Below are 19,423 nucleotides of genomic sequence, written 5' to 3'. Positions count from 1 at the left end.
CCAATATACACAAAAATGCATAAATCATTCATATTGAATGACTTCATCAAAATATGTAACAGAAAAGTTTAAATTATATCGCTATATCATCACTTAAAACTTACAGCAAAATATAAATAGTAAAATAAAGTGTAAATTATTGTCACGTTATATCATAGAAATACTACAAATAATCAGCTGCGATACACATGTAATCATTTACTTAAATAATTATGGTAATCGTATCGATTCTACCGTGAGGTAGAACAAAGTGGAATTTACAAACCGTCGAAAACAACGCATCTAAATTTTTATCGCTACTTTCGATGTGAATGCCTCGAACGATGATGTTTCAATGACGTATTGCCCGGAGGCGATTGTCATCCAATTAACTCGAGGCGAGACACAGCATTGCGTACAGCATTACGTAAACTTTGTTCGACATTAGCACTCAATAACGACTCCAGCCTCTCGAAATAACTGTCGATATTTTGTAATGTAGCACCGTCATACGTGCCTATATGTTTGCGAAAACAAAATTTATTTGTAGAAATAAAACATCGAATTTTTATATATATAAAATCGCCGTGCGAATTTTATCCTGAGGAAACTCACCTGGAAGCGGTATGGTAGCGAAGCTACCTGCCAATTGCGAACGAAGAGAATCCAAATTGCGCTGTAGAGCTTGATTGTTCGTTCGTTGTTGATTAGTTTCGGATTCCAAGCGATTCACAGCCGCGTGCAGACTGTCGACGTGTCGTTGGAGAACTGCATTCTGAGATTCATAATCGGATGTAGCTTTCCGCAATTGTCTCAATTCAGCTTCGCAGGCTGTAACATTTTTATAACAGATATTTTTATTAATTTTATAACTAAATCTATTTTATCGAGACTACATTTAGCCAGCAGCATTTTACCTTTGTTGTGATCGAGAAATTCTTCTGTAAAAATAGGGATATCAAATCCCGTAAAATCATTGTCCTTATCTTGCTGAACGTCCTAAAAAAAAAATTTTCATTAGTACTCTGCACTAGAAATAATTTTAAATATAAAGTAGCGATACTATCATACATTTTGCTCGACGTTTACGTCAGTGCCGTTTCTTTCCTTCTTATTTTCATTTTGCCTCTCCAATTGTTTTTCATTGAACAGTCGATATGCTTCCGTTTGCTTATAGTTGTTAAACTCGCGATTGTACCGCTCCTTATCTTGTTCAGCTGCATCCAAATATTGCTGCAAATATCATTTTATTATTATATTATAGAGATGCAATAAGAAAAGAATATAACAAGAAGATACAAACCTGTTTCTGATCACCTGGTAATTTACTCCACTCCGAAGCTAAAAACTTTGTAATATCTGCGAATGTTAAACTCGGATTTTCGTTTCGAACCTTTTCTCTCCGGTCGTTTAAAAACCTGTACATTATATCACATTAGAAAACAGTATTTTAACATATACTCTAAATATATTTTCGGATTTAGTCATTACAGGAAATAACCGCTTAGAGGTTGTTTCGGCGCAGTGGCGTCTCTTGGAGCTTTCTTGCGTTTTTTTGTTCTATTTGGCGTATTACTGTTGCCAATGGCAATGGCACTCCTTTTTAAACCATTATCGCATATCGAATCTGGTGCCTTCTCTTCGATACTTACTGGAGACTTGGCTAATAAAACAAAAGGAGCTTGAGAAAAATTATTCAATTGCTATCAATAAAACACAAATTAAATCATGCAAGTCATGCTTACTTGCGTGTTCTTCTGCCTCTCCATTGTAAGTAGATTGCTCCATTGCACCGTTGCTCTCAGGCATATCATTTGTTGGAGTCTCGCTCATCCTCTACGATACAATACTCTTTGTATGTGATGCTTTGTATGTGATGCTTTGATCGATGGTTTGATAATAATTATCTTATTAATCTTAGACGATGTCCATTATATGAGTAAAATACACATTAATTTTTGTGTCCTGCAACAGCACATAAGAAGATTATCCATATTTGTTCAAAATTGTATAATTAGTATTATCAATGAAAATTTTCTTAAAAATATAACATGCATCACATTGTTAAAAATTAATATAAATAGCAAATTGTATATTAACCTTCAACAGATAATGTATTACGAGAATAAGCTGCAGAATTAATTAGTATCTCATTAACAATGAAGACATATTGCGTTGGACGACGCTCATTATCAACTGCAATTATGTTAAATCACTTTTCCATTGTAAAAGAGGACTAACCATATAGGTTAGGTTAGGTTAGGTGTTTATTAAAGAACATCCGTTCTTTGGATGTAGTAGTACGCTTTTTCTATACAATTTTTACTACAACTACAGTTTTTGTCCTTTCTACGTTCTTCGCGTTGGCGAGCTTATTTTTCTCACCGATGGATAATTACGGCTAAATATTTGCACTAATGACAGATGAAATATAAGACACACACACAGTCTCGAAAAATATACGATAAACAAAGATATGCGGCTCGCAAAAATACTAAAGCCCAGTTTCTAACGCGTCGAAATGTCAGTCGACCAATAAAACGACGCATTGTACACGTAGCTTTAAATTGACAAATCGAGGCTAAAAAGAGAGATATAAATTGGGATAAACGAAGAATTCCGAGTTAAGGCTGGATTATAGAGGCCGTAAACTTTTTCCGTAACCGTAAATTTAAGGATTCAACCAATCACGTTGCCGAATCAAGCAACGCGATTGGTTGAATCCTTAAATTTACGGTTACGGAAAAAGTTTACGGTCTCTATAAACCAGCCTTTATTGACATTTTTCTATAAAATATGTAAAGGTGCCTTTTCATGCTGACGCTCGACGCTCATTTTTAGCGTCAAAAGACGTCACGTGACCAAAAATAAAGATACCAATTCGTCAATTTTGGTCACGTGACGTCTTTTGACGCTAAAAATGAGCGTCGAGCGTCAGCATGAAAAGGCACCTTAAATCTCTTCTAAAATATGTATTAAAAGCTCGATGCCAACCAATGAGAGGCTGGAACTTGCCGGCCAGTTGCCGGTGTACAGTTCGGCGCAAAATGTCATTCGGCACACGTGTGCATAAACCGATAACCGGACGGAGAGAGACGTCAACGGTGTCGGTGGATGTTTACGGAGGAAATTCTTTATTTTTCCATCATATAGTTTTTAGATTTTATCGCAACAGAATGGAGTACATTTATCGATTACCGTTCTTCATTCTGGAAGTGCCTAATTTAAAATTAAAGAAACCGTCCTGGTTTGTGAAACCTAGTGCTATGATAGTCTTCTCCTTCATCCTTCTGTCGTATTTCTTGGTGACAGGAGGTTAGCTATTTAAACATCTTGATGTTTCATTTATTATCAAAAATATTTGATTCAAATATCTTATTATAATTTACATATAAAAAAATCACATATTGTGTATACAGCTTAGTCTTTATTCTAAATTTTATAATTTAAAAATTTTTGTATACTGTTTTGAGCATACATATGTTTTGTAGGAATCATATACGATGTAATAGTTGAGCCACCCAGTGTAGGATCTACAACAGATGAACATGGTCACACAAGACCTGTAAGTAGAGAATTTTTATTTTTAATAATTATATTTCTTTAATATTATTATGATTCAACGGTGATCCTTGCAGGTAGCATTTATGCCATATCGTGTAAATGGACAATATATCATGGAAGGCTTAGCTTCCAGTTTCCTATTTACAATGGGAGGCTTGGGATTTATCATATTGGATCAGACTCACGGCCCATCGACACCAAAACTTAACAGAGTTCTTTTGATATGTGTTGGATTTCTCAGTATACTTGTGTCGTTTGTTGCATGCTGGATATTTATGAAAATGAAACTTCCGTAAGATATCATTTACATTTTGAAACAACTATATAAATGTTATATAAATAATCACTTTTTTATATAATTTCAGGGGATATCTGCAATCCTAAATAAAAATCATATTACGTAAATTCCATGAATATTCTGCGAACACCATTTTTATATTATATTTCATATGGGATATCTTACAACATACAAGATATTGTAATAATTATCGATTGGTGATTTTTGTAATAAAATATGTTAAGCAAAACAAAAGATAATTTGAATATTATCATGAATTATTAATATAGGATAAGAGGATACTACAACTCTCTTAAGAAACATACATAAATATAGATAATATTATAAATGTAACAGTATAATGTGCAATTAAGTCTTTGAATATCTTTAAATACAGATATGTATTTTTTAAACATATTTTAAATATATATAAATATCTTTAGAAATTTATGTGTATGTAATATAAAAAATTAATTTTCTAATCAGGACAACACATTTAAATTGACACAGTATTTTCATAATATTAACCAAATTATATATTCATTTATGTTTGTTACACAGGATATAAAAAAACAATTTTGTGAAGAGGAATATTTACTGATTAAGAAGAGATTTGTTTTCTCTTCATTTATTAGAGCATCACATATGTATTTAATATATCATTGTATAGTATATGGCAGTTTTAATTAGACCACTACATTTGTATAATTATGTTTGTGTTCCTGCTATTATACATATATAATCTTAAAATAAATAAGGTCAATAAAAAATAAAAGATTAGTATTGTTTGGTTTAGGCTTAAATTGTAGAGCCTTGGCACATTCTCTAAATGTTAATGTCATGTTTTTCTTTGTTCTAAAGTATGTATCAGGCCTATGTGTCTACATTGTCACAATTATGATTAATCAATATATTCAGTCTTTTACTGTAATAGAAGATATCTCTTGTTAACAGTATTTGTTAATCATATTTTTATAAACGAATACGAAAACTCCTGTAAAAGTTTTAATATTATTGACAAATTGAAAATAAAATTATATAATTTAGTAATAAAAAAACTTACTTGGAAAAATCACTACTTTTCTCTATAATATGTTCAAATTCTGCAAAACTCAGAGCACCGTCATCATCTAAATCAGCTTCGTCAAGAATATATTGGAGAAGTTGCTGTATATCGTTGTCGTTTAATCTTTGAGGCGCAGTTAATCTATCTATCACTTGTCTCAAATCTCCCACACCAAGCATATCATCACCATCAAAATCTATATGAATAAATCATTGTCAGTAAAATAAAGATAATTTTACTTGCATACATTGCAAATAAAACTGGCTGGAAATATCAGACTTACCGAATATCCTAAATGCATGTTCAGCTTTAACAGCTTTTGGAGCAGCGTCACTGAATACAGACATCATGTCCAGGAAATCTTCAAAGGTACAATCGCCATCTTGACTAGAACTAAAGACCTTACAGATTCTATCTCCAAAAGGATTTACTCTCAATTCAGGATATTGCAAAATTTTAGACATTGGGAGCTTTGCATTTCTATTATGTCCTACTTTTTCTGGTGCAAGTGCCTTAAATTTCTGATGTGCGCTGTGATGAAGAAAGAAAATATAACTTTGTATGTCTTTCAATTAAATATACAATAATTAATAATATAAGAAATACAAATATATGCTTATGTTTAAGCAAATATTTAAATAAAATATGTCTCACTGATTATATACTCACTATAAAACTTCCTTTTTTGTAAAGTATGTTAAATCCTGTCGATAAAGAGAGAAAATTGTTATTATTATTTTATATATATATTCTTAAAAAATAAAAGAACTGTTGTAAAATTACAATAAATAAAAGATGATGAAAATAATAGGAAAATAAGTACTTGATAGTCCTGCAACTCCTCTTCAGTAAACTGACTCTTCCCCGCACCCATTTTCACACACGCAGAATTTTACACAGTGTCAATGATAGGCGCTTTAATTAGCTTGATCATTAAATTCCATCATCTTTAATCAGCATCACACGCTAACGATGACTAATATATCAAATATGTCTCGTATATGACACCTGTCAGAATAACCATCAGGTATAAGAAAAATAACTTTATCGAATAATGAAACTCTAACTAGAAAATGTATCTTTTCTAAATTGACATTAAGTTTAATTTCCTGTCGATTGATGAATTATTTCACATTTGTCGAGCAAATTATAAGGTGCTCTTACAATTACGACAGAATTGTACGTACATACATACATGCTTTTCGTATTATTGATCTCCCAACGAGACCATCAGCCATCAGCTCATCAGCTCTCTTCCTGTCTGCACTTCCTGTACTTGCAACTATTCAGACGTCAGATGAAGAGGACGCAAGAGAAAGGAGAGAGAAAGAGATTAAAGTCAATTAAAGTACAAGAAAAAGGGCTAATTAAATACGTGAACGCGCGTTGAAGCGATAAGAGCAGAGATTAGTACAGGCAGTGCCGTAACTAGCTTTTTATGTGCCCTGGGCAAGGTTTTATCTTTTGGGGAAAAATAATAATAAAACGAAAACGATGTAACAATTGTTTATAAATAATTTTTGTGTACACACACAAGAAATAAGATAAGATATATATATAAGATCATTCATATTTATTTCATATTTATAAATAAAAATAATTATTTTAATTGCACTTTTCTGGCTTTCATTGCAGCAAATTAATTGATTTATATCATCATAATTAATATCTTTAACAATATTATATTCAATCGAAATTATGGAAAAATTGGATAATCGTTCTTCTCCAATTTAAAATTAAAAATTTGAAAATATTATTATATTTGAACAATTTTTTTTGTTCAGTTTCATTTCAAGGCCCCCCTCTTTGTTCTGGGCCCTGGGCCTGTGCCCCTGTTGCCCCTGCCTAGTTACGGCACTGAGTACAGGTTTTGCTTGGAAGAGGATTTCAAACAATTTCATTCGGAACGAGTCTTGCGACAAAAGACAAACAATGGCGACGGATAAAATTGAAAAGATCGTCAAAGATATTTACTACGATCAGTTTAAATGGTAGGTTAACGCAAACAATGTAAATGATGTGTCATTTGTTAAAAGATCTCGAGATAGAATCAATCACGAGTCGCTGATGAAACATAACCTTCATAATCGATTATTCATGTATAATCGGACTTATATAATTTCTAAAATATAAAATCAACAAAATTTGATTATTATTACTTAAAATCAATTAAATGTCAAATTTTTATAATTGTGTATCTGTATTATTTGCTTGTATAGATATTCTTAATACATATTTCATCTCGAATTACTCAATTTTTTTACGCTATATAAACAATGTTTTATAATAATGTTAATTTTGTATTAACAGGTCAATAGTGAAAAACATTGTTTTTTTTGTAATTGGTGTCAAGATTGCCATCGAATGCAATGGGATGGCTCTTATGCCGCCATCCGTTTAAGAGTATCTTACATAGAGGATTCGAAAAAGAATTGTTCAAATATCCCAAATATTCCAATATCGTGTCTCCATATCTTATAGATCCAATGCAGTCTCATCGCAACACAATTTAACTGTATGTATGTAAAAATATGTAATTGTATGTAGAAAATGAAATATTGTCGAAGAATTTTTTAATAAATAACATATATGTTATCAATTTATTCTCTTTACAATTTTTAGCTTTAATAAGTATATATATTTATGACAGCATTTGAAATTACTGTTATTTTCTTACATATTTAGCTTCTTTCAATGTTTAAGTGGATTTTATATTGTACTTATATAATCTATTTAACTAAAGTAAAATTTTTATTTATGGCTATATTAAAAACTAGAAGAAAAAGAAAATAAACAAATTTATTGAATATATATATATATATATAAATTAATTTATATATATATATATAAAGTGGTTTTTATAATTCATCTTTGTAAACTTCTCCTGGAAAAAAAAGAAAATATATAATTAATATTAATTTAAAATATATATGTCATTTATTAAATTTAAACAACGAACAGTAAATATTGTAAAGTTTTTCCATTCAGATACACCTGCAAAAATTTAACTATCTTGTAAGTTTTTTAACAATCATCACCACGTGTCTTTAATGCGCCTGCGAGATGCAACCATGTGATCAAATGTCACAAGTGTAACCTAAATGCGCTTTCGGCGCAAATTTGATCAAGAAGTTGGTTAAATTATATATATGAACGAAGGAGACAAGTTTATCTTTCTGTAGTCCGAAAAAATAATTATGTTATTTTGTTAATTGTATATTTTTGCTGGAAAGCTCCTTTTGACATTTAACTTTGCGCCTAGTCGATCTTGCTGCGTCTCGACCAATCAGCATGATTGTTTCTTGGTTTTTTTTCTGATACAGGTTCATTCTAAAATTCACTTGTCGGATATAGAGTAGCTTTCGATCGACAAATCAAGATGAATGTCGAGCTAATCTTCTCCGAGGAATAGCTTTTTGAACGCTTTCTTATGATAAGGCAAAGTCCTTGAAATGTCTTGTATATAAACACTTCGGAAAAGTAAGCTGTAAATTGATATAATATATAGTGTTTCAGAGATAACACACTGTGGATGACATTTGTCTAGTCTGCTAATTAAATATTAATGAAATATAATTAAATAACGCACGTTTCTCAATTTTTTTCGATCAATGATAGATTATAATATAATAGAATATATATAGAATAATAAAAATTTTAATAAATAATCTAGTGTTGTACATGTATAACAAGTTGTTTCTTACAAATTTAAAGTTGATAAAAATATAAGATCTTTTATACACAAATATATAACATTTCTCGTTTAAACTAGTTTAATACTTGTAGTTTATCAACATGAAGGAAAACAGTGATAATTCTGAACTTGAAAGCAACGATGATTCCGAACTTGAAAGAGCTGTTAATTCTGAATTACCAGGTTAACATTTATAACAATATTTTAGGCAACCAATAATTGTCAACTAATAGTCAAAAAAACTGTTTTGCCATTAAATATTTTTATAATTATATATTTGCAATGATAAATAAATATTTATTTTTAGCTATAATTGGAGTATTGTTGGATTCTTTGGACGACAAGAATCAAGATGTCAGAGAATCTGTAATTAAATCGATTGAGAGAATAAGCAAGAAGAATCCAATGGTTGTCATTCAAGCTGCTATATATTTTTGGGAAATGCATAAAAAGGTTAATATTCATAATAACAGACATTGTATAATATTGCATAAATTCAATCATTGTACAATTCTCACTGTTTCAAAAAGATATCCACGGAACATATGGCATCTCTGTTGAACATAATGTCCAATATCTGCAAACATTCGGCTGCAAGTTTAAACAAAGATGTAGCAACATCTCTTGCTGAAATAGCAGTAAATAATCTAATAGGAGAGACTGAGAATGAAGCAGTTGAATTGTTAACTGAGCTTTGTAAAATATATTGCAAACAAGCCATGGGTGGACTTTTGCCTAAGTATGCACTCTAATATTATCTTTCCTAACTGTAATAAATTAATCTAAGACAGAAAGAAAATGTTAAATTATAAAAATTGTCAAAGGACAACATTATATAATCTTATATCATGATATATTTGTAGATTAGGACATGGGATAATTCCTAACACCGCAATAGTTTCCACAATAAAAAAGCTCACGATAGCGAATCCATATGGGATGTTGTCCTTTGTGAAAATAATATTGACTATTATGTTACCAATGTTAAATCAAATACGCGAAGAAGCTCTTAAACAAGAAGTTTCTCTCAGTAAGTACATATATATATATCATAATACTTTTGATAGTATTAATAAAGCTGTATACAATTAAATTCTTTATTTTTACAGTGATTAGTAAATTTTGTGATGCTATAAATGATTATATGATAAATGCAAAAGTCTCAGAATTTAACAAACAAATGTTTGAGGAGGATATTTGCCATGCCTTCAATATTCTAATGAACAATTGGTTAAAAACATGTCGTGATTCTGAATCAATAGAAGCTATTTTAACCGCATTAGTTTCTATAATACCCCTGCAATCCGAGCAGCAAGATAGTGAGAGAATTATAAAATTGATACCTATATGTTTAAATCTTTCTAAGAAATCAAATATACGTCTGGCTGCAGTAAAGTGAGTTTCATATTTTGTGACAAGTTTATTATTGATTGACTGTATTAGATATTTCTCTTTCTTTCTCTTTCTCTATTTTAAATAGCTTCTATGTATTATATATTAAGTTTCAAACAATTGTGTTTCTTTTTATTCAAGTAATATTATATTTAATAGAGTTTTAGCTGCACTTTTAAATTACATCAACACTGAAGGTGACAAAGAGGCAATTCACCCGTCTATAGATTATATACTTCAAACTTTATTCGACTATGTCAGTCTCAACCCTTACGGGGCACCTCAATATGAGGTTCATATCCATCATGAGGTACTGAAGTGCTCCCAATCATTGGTTGTCTTGTATCCTGAAGAAGGTCTTGACAAGTAATATGCATAATGTTCTCGCATTTAGTTAATAAATACAAAATTGTGAGAATTATAATCATTTGTTGCGTATGTCTTATTGCAGAATCTTGCAACAGTCAAAATCGCCGGTTGCCAATCAACGCGCTCGTGCTCTGGTCGTTCTGAAATTCCTCATAAACACTTTTTCGAAGGTACAGAAGTATATATCATTTTATTATCAAATACAACAGTTTTTGGATATATATGTATATACATAATATCGTTTTATCAGGACGATGTAATATTGCAAAGAATAGCGCTGAGCTTGCAGGAGTCTCTTGGAGAGGACAATACACTGCAAATGATTAGTGTCATAGCAGCACTCGCGGAAAAGCCGACATTTCCTCTTCTACCGTTACAGAGAACAAAATTTATTCGTTACCTGGTAAATAACGCGCAACCTAAAATTAGAGAAAAATAATAAAGAAATTAATTTTGTCTTGTTATGTTATAAATAGGTGTCGCATTGCGAAACGAAAAACGACAACATGAAGGAATGTTCCACAGCTTTGCATTTAGTTGCGACAACAGTTAACGGCGCTGAATCTTGGCTGTGGCCGTGTTTGATAAATGCATTACTGGATCCATCTTGTACAGCATCTGTAAGTAACGCGGAACTAAGATATCTATCGTATGCTGATGCCCAAATTTAATTTCTTTTTTTTCCCGTATGTAGGCTGCATCCGTGTTACAGTCACTGACTCCGTTAGCGACAAAAATAATATGTAGTGAAAACTCTTCGACAGATGAGAGGGATTTCCCTGGCACGAAAGTCTTAGGTAGATGTCTAGAATTATTAAGCGATCCAGCTAATCGACTCGCTGTGGTGATTTTTTTGAGAGCGGCGGCACCTTTGATGGGACACCGAGTGAAACCTTACTGGGATGAAAAGTTGCTAGAACTTTCTCAGGAATGTGCACAAAACGAACCAAAAAGTTCCAAAGGAGCGAAAGATTCCATACAACGGTAATAATGTTTTTTTAGAGATTAATTTTTCACTTACAAATAATTATTAAGAGAGCTTGTTTTTAATTTCGTTTTCGATATTACACAGAGATTTAATTTGGGAAGAGAAGGTGGTAGAGTGGTTGGAAGAGAGCGTCAAATTGGAAGGAGAATCGTGGGGCGGCAACGTGGCTAACGAGCTCGTTTCGAAAGCAAACACACCGAACGTAGCGTTACTTTTAGCATCTACGTGCAACAACAATGCTCACATTAATCTGCTCGTCGAACTCGCACGTTCTCACGGCACTACCAAGGAATTCGCGCGAGCAGTCGGTATCTGCGCCAAACGACACTTGAGCATCGTGTTGAAATTAATGGAGGAATTTTGCACCGCCGAGGACGTCAGGAAGGTCCCCGTGAAGCTGTTGGGTTTAATGAGAGACGCGAAAGCCGCCGCTACTGCTGAAGCAGCAAAGGCGGGTTTGTTGCAGTCCTATGCTGAAATTGCTCGGAAAGTGGATCCGAAAAAATTCTTTCCCACGTATGAAAAGCATGTATTACCGTGGACCGTCAAACAGTTGAACGAGTGTAAGGAATTGTCTACAAAAGAAGCGGGATTGTTAGTCTTGGAACAAGTAATTTAATTTATAATTTTAATAAATTACTAAGTATTACTAAAGTAACTTAATTTTGTGCTTGTAAACATCCGTACTTAAGTGTGAAATATTCTTTATTCATCGTACATTAACGAGATTGTTGATTCGTAGGTAGCCAATGCTGTTCATCCCATCAAATTTCCCGAATTTAAGGGCTTGCGTATAAAAGCTACTGCTCTGACCACTTTATTGGGAATTTTGCAATCGTCGACCGGATATAGACCGTTGCAGCTTTACCCGACGATACTGAAAGCAATAAACTCTCTAATGTATGTTACATTTAATTAACATTTATTTAATATTATGCGTCTCAAAGGGAAATAAATATATAAATAATAAGAATATATTTCTTTCTCCAAACATTTTCATACAGACGTATAGCGCCAATGCTAAATAATGAAGAAAGAGAGATTTTTCTCAGTGCAATATTGGATAAAACGATCGGTGCCAGTGCACAGGTATAAAAATTAAGATTACAATAATCACATACTTATGATATTCATATATATACATATTCATATATAGGGTTAACCCCCCCCCCCCCCCAGGATCCGCCAGTGTATACTTATATATTTATAATTACCATCGAGATGATTAATCAATATCTGTCTGTTAGATTGCTCGTCTTTTAAATCCAAAAATAATGCAACAAGACATGGATGCATTGGGAGCCATATCCAGTGAAATTGTATCCGATTCAGCGGACGCGTTAGCTGAGCTATTCGATATATTGTTACCTTGGATGCAGGCCAAGTCAAATATGGAAAGAAAAACGACTCTCTTCGTGTTACATACAGTGCTTCAGTAAATATAACATATTCTTGTCTCTTACATTTATATATACACCAGAGTTGTAAATTATTTCTTTTGTTCAGGTCCTATTATAATTCTTTAAAGTATACATATCCAGGCGGCAAGTTGGACGCTGGTAAACTAGTAGGGAGAATCTTCTGCTGGTGCGCGGACGATGATTGCGAGTTGAGACCATTGGCGATAGATTGTACACTTCTTTCTCTGGATATCGCAGCCCGTCACCGTCATATATTACTCGATAGCCCCTCGATTGAAAATATAGAACAAATAAAGAAAGAAATGACTGAAAACTCTGGATTGCCCTATGGAATTGTAAAAGTTAGTTTATATAATTGAATTACTTGACAACTAAGCACGCAGTTAATCTTATTATATTATATAAAATATTAACGAAAGATCGAGATTGATAACATACAATTGAAGATTGAGATATATAATATACAATTTTTTTGGTTGCAAACAGGATCTAGCTAATGCAATATCAAAGAAAATTCCCAACAGTGAGATAGTTAGCTTTGCAGAGGGATTGATAGAAGGCTTGCTATTCTATCAAGTGAAACAAGCAGGCTTTATAGCTGCGATATGTCTGGATCAACATTTTTTAATTAGAGGCTCAGAGATATCTAGGACTGATGTTTGTTTAGTCGGTATGTAAACTATCACAAATAACACAAATTATCTATAATTAATTGCTGTTACTTCATCAAAAAAGTCATTTTATTTAATTTTATAACATATTAACAAGAATATATTTTCTCTATGTTATAGATAGTATTATTATGCAAATGAGACAAATTGATAATACGTGCTGCAAGTATAGTGCAACAACAGCTATAATATCATTGATGAAGCATCATCTGGAAGAAGTATGCGAGCATCTCTTATTACAGCCGTTACCATTGGATTCAGGTACCAGATTGTGTTGGCAAGAAATCCGCTATAACGACTCTGTTGGACCCAAAGTAGGTGTCGATCTTCCAATATATATATATATACGCATACAATTTATATAATACATTACATATATATACATATAAAGATATGCATATAAATATGGGACATAATTTTTTTCCAGACTTTGAAGTTTCTACTGACGAAACTCAAATCTGGCAGTCTGTTCAGTGAAGTTACGATGCATTCTGGAAAAAATAATACTGCATCTCTCCCGTCCTTGGCAGTTATCGTGGCCTTGAAATATCTTTTAGAATCTCCGAATATCGAAAACTTGATTCAGAAACAGTTAGCGGATTTGTTATCGATTCTCCTCAAGTACCTTTCAGGCTGGCTGGGCATCGAAGCTCCCGCATCGCTGGTAAACACGAAGTTTGGATATGTACCGAATCGGGCAGCGCAGAAGATGCATCCGTACGCTGAAGTGTATTCTGTAATAACTAACATATTGATGGTCATCCAGCCAGACATCGCGTACAGTTTGCTGATGGAAACCGTACGTATTAAAGAGTAATTTTAGACAGTTTAAATGTGATTGTTTCGATTTTATTGTGTGAATGTGAATTTTTAGGTATCCTCTTTCGAGACGCAAAACGAGGAGAGCGTGATATTTATCGTACAAACGTTGATTAAATGTATAACGAATAGACACGAGGTTCTGTTTAACATGGCACAATTCCTGGGTAAACTGGTGACTAGTACCATACCCATACAACGGGCAATTGCCGTAACATTTTACACGGAACTGATCGGCAAAGTGGACTGCGGAGTTATATGGCTTGATACTATAATTAATACCCTACACGAATCCAAGACCGATTCATCGTCCTTGGTGCGAAAGCACGTCATCATCGGACTTGCTAGAATAGCTTATTTGGATCCGTTATTGGTAAAGTCAATCAATTTTCTCTCAATCGACGCTTTAGTCTCATATACATACGGTCTTTTAAATATATTAACTGTCGTCCTTCAGCTGGATGAATACTTTGACAATTGTATGGATGCTTTACTTAACGGACTGGAAGAGAGCGCTGGCGGGGAAGGCGGTGCTGAAGTGGTACTCGAATCGTTGCGGGGCCTCTCGGAACTGTTAAGGGTTCAATACAAGAGGCCCGTAAGTCCGCGAGTGGTATTAGCCTTGAAACCGTTTATCGAGAAGGAAAATTGGGAAATGAAGCTCGCCGCTATAGACGCTCTGGGCGCGATAGCTACAAATTGGGAAAGATCAATCGTATCGCTGAATGATGATTTGATCGATCATCTTCTAAGCTGTTTGCCGTCTCTGATAATAAGACTGGAAGACTCGAATACAATGGTAGTTATGGTAAGATCTAATATCGCATTGTATCAAAATAAATATTATACGCGATAGAATAATAGAAAGTAAATTAATTAATATTATATGTCAGATATTTGATATTCTCTCTTATTTATGTCTTTTATACGACAGGTAACACGGCAGACTTTATGTAAGATTACTGCTGTTCTACAAAATAAGCAACTATCGCATGTGATACATAATAATTTGGGACCAAAAGCGAACTTTAATTTCGTAACTTTTTCCGAGGTTTTGATTAATTGTTTGAAAGATGAATTTCCACAGAGAGCGGAAGAACTCAGGTAGATATAACGTTATAATATAGTTTGATAAAATATATATATATATTTTGTAAACGTCATCTCGTTGCCAGAAATGCTGTTGTTCGAGGCTATTCCAAATCGGAGAATGATTCAATCAGAGCTACATCCGCGCTGCTCTTAGGATTCTTTAGCTCTCCGAGACCCGAGGACATACAAAGACTGTTGCAACTCTTGCATGATAAAAAAAGCATCGTAAGAATACGCGCTTCGCAAGCTCTCTCGTTTTGCTTTACGCTTTAGCGCGGATAATGTTTCGGTAATTTGTCGCACTAGTTAAGAATTGCATCTTACTTTTAAATCACAAGATTTTTTGTAGGGTTATATTTTTTTCTTTTGTGATATTGTTTATTGTAAAATATATATTATTTAAAAAATATATATCCTAAATATATATTATATATATTTATAAAATATATAAATAGTTATATGTAAATTTCTTTTTACAATGCATATATATATATATATATCATAATATATTTGCTGAATCGCCATCGTGTTCCTCAGCTGTAATTGTGATTATTTATTAGAATCATGTAAAAAAGACGTACACTCGTAAAATGAGTTAAAATATTACTTTTAATTGGTCGATAAGTTTCTTTTTTCTCTAAAGGCACTCCATATGCAATGTATGATCTATGTCCTGTATACGATAAAGGTAATTTGTCATAAAAGATACTTAATTTATTTTCTTGCATTAATTTTCTTATAAGGTGCTCTCTTTCTGATATTTTTTTGTCTATTTCTAGTTGACTGTAAGAAAAATTTAAATTATTTAATAATATAAGATCCTTTTTTCTTTATGAAAAAGACAATTTCGGAAACTATCACAAGTACGTTTCGTTTATGTATTTGATTTTTCGTTTAACTTTCTTATCGTAACAGGTATCATCCACAAGAAGAGAACGACTTTGCATGTCGTCCCATTTTTTAGCAGCTCCTCGAAATCTCACTGGCAAATGAGCTATTACTCGTTGATCAGTCACCTATCGAATCATATCGAGACCTATTAATTACTATATAATACATTTGTGTACTATACATTTTACAATGATTGCTGTGGTAAAATAATACAAGTTTTTCTCGCTCTTCTACGTGCGGTAAGCAAGAGCTTTCCACTTTAAAGTCATTCCAAACTTCTTTTGCCGCTTGATTTACCGTCGTTTTGTATATAAAGTCAATTATTAATTTTCTCTCATCTTTATCTCGTATATCATCTAAACTTACACTAGGCGTCATATATCTTCTTGGCCTTTCTCTAATTCATCGATTAATATAAGATAAAAGTTTCATTTATATGCGAATATATGTACAGATATTAAATGTATATATATATATATAAATTATATCGGATAATTTTGTTAAAAATTAATTAATCATTACTTGATTATGCACTCCTGATATTCGTCTCCAAGAATACGTCTTTTTTCTGTTGCCTTTACATCGATGCTGACTATGTCCTTTGGTTCCCATAGTGCATCAAATGCAGGCTGTTTTTCATAACTTAATCGTTGTAAAGTATCGTGAATTATAATCGTACGTTGTGGTGAAGCTACCGATTTCATCCTTTTTGCAAAAACTGCAAATTTCTCAATCAATGCTTAAATATTTAATATCTCTTAGAAAGAACAGAAAAACTAAAAGGTTTTTAAAACTCCTCTGATTCATTTAAAATTCAGTATTTTAGATATAAATTTTGTGTGCAAACATATTTATATAGTTAGTGTTTTTTATATAAATTGTATGAATATCTGATTTGCATAGTCAATAAATGAAAGCGACGAAATATTTAAAATATTGGAGTTGTAGAGCATAAAATTGACATGGTTGTGAAAATAGCAATTGTTTTAATTTTCATTATAAAGATTAGACTAAAAATTCGTTGTCACAGACACTCTGAATATTGACACATAAGTGGATATAATATATACATATAATATGTTATATACATAATATATACATAATATGTATGTACATAATATATATATTATATATATACAAAATGACATGTGTGTGCAATTATTAGAAATACAATTGTCTCTGAAAAATATTCACAATTATATAATATTGTGAAACTATATATGTATTTACACTCCTCTCTTTATATGCAACTATTTTCCCTTTCTTTCAAATATATATATGACATATTTGTACAATAGTTATATTTAAGATTACGATTTTTAGAGGATAGCATAATATAAAATATTTTACATATATATTTATATTCAACAATGTATTTTTTATAAAAATTGTTCTCAACAGTATAAGTCTATATATCTCAAATACAAGAATTTATAACAATATCATATTGTGATAAGATGATAATTATTTACTGTGTAATTTTTCTATACAGATACTCAACTGTTGGAGGCGATGAAGCAAGTGTCGCATATTCGCGCTCGATTGACGAAGACCTGACTGCTCTCCGCCCACTTCTTGTCGTTGGCCAAGTTCAAAATGTAGCCTAGCTAAACGTTCTTGTTGTTCTCGTATTTCCGTCATCTGCTCCATACTACAATCTTTTCCTAGAAAAACAATTAATGGTCTTATTAAATATCTTGCTGTTTAAAGCTAGGTATACCAACCAAATGCTCGTAAATTTCCACTGTGAAAGTCTTCCAGTAATTGCAGCAAAGCTTGCTCCATATGGCGAACATCAGGAACCTCTGACAAAAAGCAATGGTGTTTGCATGGCACCATGGCTTTATATAACAATACCAAAACAGAATCGAAAAAATGCACTTAATATAAAACTTAAAAAACTCAAGTATAAATTTATGTTTGTACAACAAAATTGTAAAGTTTTAACTAAGGTTTAAAATGTATGAGTATGTGTATGAACATATTTAATATATAAAATATGAAAAATATACAAAATAAAAAAAAAGAAGCAGATAAATTAACAAGACAAAACAGATACATTTTTATAAGCTCTCTGGAACGTCAGTTACCTTTATGCTGCTTTGTGATTCTTGGTGGATCTGGTCGAGCAGGCCTTTGTTTCTCCTTTTCATTGAAATATGTTAATCGAGATTGATTGCCAGTATGACTCGAAGTATTAGCAAGTCGACCAGAAACCATAGAACCTTGACTTGTCCCTTGACCGGAGCTTCCTTTACTAATGATTGGTGATGTTTGTGTATTATTTTCCCATAATATTTGTTGCTGCAAAAATGTTACTTATGTAAATATATATTTTTAATATACTGTTGCTATATCAGTTTATAAATTACATTGAACAATTATGCACTATGTGTTAAAATACTGTACCGATACATTGGAATTGTGTGCTTCGGTTTTGTTCGGACGTTGAGATCTTGCTGGTGTTGACGGAGGAGTAGCTTCTCCTCCATGACTAAGTGGTTCCTCGCATTCCTCTTCTTGGACCAATTGTTGTAATTCACCGCATCCAGCTGCTTCCACCATAGCGATAATATGTAATATTCCTAATTAAAACAAACATCTTTTAAATAATTATCTTATCAAACATTATGTTGAGAATAACTAACATAAATACACAACACATCTCTTATTTATCTTGGAATATTATCATACCTTTATTTTATACAACTTTTTCAAACTGTGTATATAATTAAATCAAGTGTAGAATAATTTGACATTTTTCTAATAATGAGAATAAATCAATAATAAATATTATTTTATAGATATTATAAGATTTTTATATAGGTTAGATTATTTTATATAGGTTAGAGCATGAAATTTTAGGAAGCGCCGAAAGCGCCATCTCTAGCTCTTTTTCCCTAACTATAAGATCGAGAAAAAGATAACAACACAAATCGCGGGTTCAAAAATTCCCTAGAGAGTCGCCGTCTAGCTCTTTTTCCCTAGCCATAAGATCAAGAAAAAGATGACAACACAAATCGCGGCTTCAAAAATTCCCTAGAGAGTCGCCGTCTAGCTCTTTTTCCCTAGCCATAGGAGCGAGAAAAAGATGACAACACAAATCGCGGTTTCAAAAATTCCCTAGAGAGCAGCAGTCTAGCTCTTTTTCCCTAGCCATAAGAGCAAGAAAAAGATGACAACACAAATCGCGGTTTCAA

The 19,423-nt window shown here is 32.3% G+C and overlaps 5 protein-coding genes and 1 long non-coding RNA gene across 9 annotated transcripts; 3 read left to right on the top strand and 3 right to left on the bottom strand.

Annotated features, from left to right (window-relative positions):
* Nucleotides 1–359: 359 nt before the first annotated feature.
* On the bottom strand, nucleotides 360–2,448 carry Hmg-2 (High mobility group protein 2). Its single transcript, XM_083034917.1, has 8 exons — nucleotides 2,080–2,448; nucleotides 1,725–1,944; nucleotides 1,471–1,642; nucleotides 1,283–1,397; nucleotides 1,051–1,212; nucleotides 897–978; nucleotides 595–810; nucleotides 360–496 (listed from the first exon to the last, which is right to left on the bottom strand). The coding sequence occupies exons 2-8, from the start codon at nucleotides 1,810–1,812 to the stop codon at nucleotides 360–362; spliced, it is 972 nt and encodes a 323-aa protein (XP_082891043.1). The 5' UTR covers nucleotides 1,813–1,944; nucleotides 2,080–2,448.
* Nucleotides 2,449–2,990: 542 nt separating this feature from the next.
* LOC145934480 (oligosaccharyltransferase complex subunit ostc-B) lies at nucleotides 2,991–4,179 on the top strand. Its single transcript, XM_083034929.1, has 4 exons — nucleotides 2,991–3,294; nucleotides 3,471–3,544; nucleotides 3,618–3,835; nucleotides 3,909–4,179. The coding sequence occupies exons 1-4, from the start codon at nucleotides 3,027–3,029 to the stop codon at nucleotides 3,925–3,927; spliced, it is 579 nt and encodes a 192-aa protein (XP_082891055.1). The 5' UTR covers nucleotides 2,991–3,026; the 3' UTR covers nucleotides 3,928–4,179.
* A 132-nt stretch (nucleotides 4,180–4,311) lies between these two features.
* Nucleotides 4,312–6,303, bottom strand: LOC145934483 (calcium and integrin-binding protein 1). Of its 3 annotated transcripts, none has more exons than XM_083034936.1 (6): nucleotides 6,074–6,303; nucleotides 5,710–5,894; nucleotides 5,556–5,590; nucleotides 5,170–5,417; nucleotides 4,884–5,082; nucleotides 4,312–4,814 (listed from the first exon to the last, which is right to left on the bottom strand). In XM_083034936.1, the coding sequence occupies exons 2-6, from the start codon at nucleotides 5,758–5,760 to the stop codon at nucleotides 4,793–4,795; spliced, it is 555 nt and encodes a 184-aa protein (XP_082891062.1). In that variant the 5' UTR covers nucleotides 5,761–5,894; nucleotides 6,074–6,303; the 3' UTR covers nucleotides 4,312–4,792. The 3 variants fall into 3 exon arrangements, with proteins under 3 accessions (XP_082891062.1, XP_082891063.1, XP_082891061.1); XM_083034937.1 differs by having other exon boundaries at nucleotides 6,078–6,303; XM_083034935.1 differs by having other exon boundaries at nucleotides 6,082–6,303.
* A 212-nt stretch (nucleotides 6,304–6,515) lies between these two features.
* LOC145934490 (uncharacterized) lies at nucleotides 6,516–7,485 on the top strand. Its single transcript, XR_014425038.1, has 2 exons — nucleotides 6,516–6,877; nucleotides 7,197–7,485. It is a non-coding gene; the product is annotated as an uncharacterized LOC145934490 (long non-coding RNA).
* A 506-nt stretch (nucleotides 7,486–7,991) lies between these two features.
* On the top strand, nucleotides 7,992–15,735 carry LOC145934447 (maestro heat-like repeat-containing protein family member 1). 2 transcript variants are annotated; one of them, XM_083034859.1, is made up of 23 exons: nucleotides 7,992–8,366; nucleotides 8,673–8,763; nucleotides 8,888–9,033; nucleotides 9,111–9,319; nucleotides 9,444–9,610; nucleotides 9,690–9,975; nucleotides 10,132–10,338; nucleotides 10,424–10,511; nucleotides 10,592–10,744; nucleotides 10,818–10,961; nucleotides 11,036–11,325; nucleotides 11,414–11,939; nucleotides 12,072–12,229; nucleotides 12,334–12,418; nucleotides 12,577–12,764; nucleotides 12,836–13,091; nucleotides 13,237–13,420; nucleotides 13,542–13,735; nucleotides 13,849–14,220; nucleotides 14,296–14,613; nucleotides 14,698–15,048; nucleotides 15,175–15,344; nucleotides 15,416–15,735. In XM_083034859.1, the coding sequence occupies exons 2-23, from the start codon at nucleotides 8,682–8,684 to the stop codon at nucleotides 15,603–15,605; spliced, it is 4,764 nt and encodes a 1,587-aa protein (XP_082890985.1). In that variant the 5' UTR covers nucleotides 7,992–8,366; nucleotides 8,673–8,681; the 3' UTR covers nucleotides 15,606–15,735. The 2 variants fall into 2 exon arrangements, with proteins under 2 accessions (XP_082890985.1, XP_082890986.1); XM_083034860.1 differs by lacking the exon at nucleotides 7,992–8,366 and having other exon boundaries at nucleotides 8,557–8,763.
* Nucleotides 15,736–15,778: 43 nt separating this feature from the next.
* LOC145934489 (uncharacterized) lies at nucleotides 15,779–19,109 on the bottom strand. The gene is made up of 9 exons (XM_083034947.1): nucleotides 18,918–19,109; nucleotides 18,633–18,808; nucleotides 18,314–18,527; nucleotides 17,948–18,064; nucleotides 17,714–17,887; nucleotides 16,746–16,941; nucleotides 16,437–16,620; nucleotides 16,200–16,348; nucleotides 15,779–16,115 (listed from the first exon to the last, which is right to left on the bottom strand). Exons 2-9 carry the CDS (start codon nucleotides 18,786–18,788, stop codon nucleotides 15,866–15,868), a joined length of 1,440 nt encoding a protein of 479 aa, XP_082891073.1. The 5' UTR covers nucleotides 18,789–18,808; nucleotides 18,918–19,109; the 3' UTR covers nucleotides 15,779–15,865.
* Nucleotides 19,110–19,423: the final 314 nt, after the last annotated feature.

This window comes from Prenolepis imparis, unplaced genomic scaffold, assembly GCF_030444845.1.
Source record: "Prenolepis imparis isolate NDT839.2.m4 unplaced genomic scaffold, iyPreImpa1.0 SCAF_3, whole genome shotgun sequence".
Lineage (NCBI taxonomy): Eukaryota > Metazoa > Arthropoda > Insecta > Hymenoptera > Formicidae > Prenolepis > Prenolepis imparis.
Note: the sequence above shows the minus strand (reverse complement) of the source record. Positions and strands in the feature narration are given on the sequence as shown.

What these genes read in the sequence shown, in the direction of transcription:
- LOC145934489 (XM_083034947.1), bottom strand. Translation starts at nt 18,788, where the DNA reads ATGGTGGAAGCAGCTGGATGCGGTGAATTACAACAATTGGTCCAAGAA. An exon ending in CACACAATTCCAATGTATCG is followed by an intron (nt 18,528 to 18,632) that starts GTACAGTATTTT and finishes ACATTTTTGCAG; the next exon opens with CAACAAATATTATGGGAAAA. An exon ending in TGGAAATTTACGAGCATTTG is followed by an intron (nt 17,888 to 17,947) that starts GTTGGTATACCT and finishes TTGTTTTTCTAG; the next exon opens with GAAAAGATTGTAGTATGGAG.
- Hmg-2 (XM_083034917.1), bottom strand. Translation starts at nt 1,812, where the DNA reads ATGAGCGAGACTCCAACAAATGATATGCCTGAGAGCAACGGTGCAATG. An exon ending in TACCAGGTGATCAGAAACAG is followed by an intron (nt 1,213 to 1,282) that starts GTTTGTATCTTC and finishes TGATATTTGCAG; the next exon opens with CAATATTTGGATGCAGCTGA. An exon ending in CGCTACCATACCGCTTCCAG is followed by an intron (nt 497 to 594) that starts GTGAGTTTCCTC and finishes GCAAACATATAG; the next exon opens with GCACGTATGACGGTGCTACA.
- LOC145934483 (XM_083034936.1), bottom strand. Translation starts at nt 5,760, where the DNA reads ATGGGTGCGGGGAAGAGTCAGTTTACTGAAGAGGAGTTGCAGGACTAT. An exon ending in AGGAGTTGCAGGACTATCAA is followed by an intron (nt 5,591 to 5,709) that starts GTACTTATTTTC and finishes CTTTATCGACAG; the next exon opens with GATTTAACATACTTTACAAA. An exon ending in ACAAAAAAGGAAGTTTTATA is followed by an intron (nt 5,418 to 5,555) that starts GTGAGTATATAA and finishes TCTTCATCACAG; the next exon opens with CGCACATCAGAAATTTAAGG.
- LOC145934480 (XM_083034929.1), top strand. Translation starts at nt 3,027, where the DNA reads ATGTCATTCGGCACACGTGTGCATAAACCGATAACCGGACGGAGAGAG. An exon ending in GTATTTCTTGGTGACAGGAG is followed by an intron (nt 3,295 to 3,470) that starts GTTAGCTATTTA and finishes TATGTTTTGTAG; the next exon opens with GAATCATATACGATGTAATA. An exon ending in AACATGGTCACACAAGACCT is followed by an intron (nt 3,545 to 3,617) that starts GTAAGTAGAGAA and finishes TGATCCTTGCAG; the next exon opens with GTAGCATTTATGCCATATCG.
- LOC145934447 (XM_083034859.1), top strand. Translation starts at nt 8,682, where the DNA reads ATGAAGGAAAACAGTGATAATTCTGAACTTGAAAGCAACGATGATTCC. An exon ending in TCATAAACACTTTTTCGAAG is followed by an intron (nt 10,512 to 10,591) that starts GTACAGAAGTAT and finishes TCGTTTTATCAG; the next exon opens with GACGATGTAATATTGCAAAG. An exon ending in GACTGATGTTTGTTTAGTCG is followed by an intron (nt 13,421 to 13,541) that starts GTATGTAAACTA and finishes TCTATGTTATAG; the next exon opens with ATAGTATTATTATGCAAATG.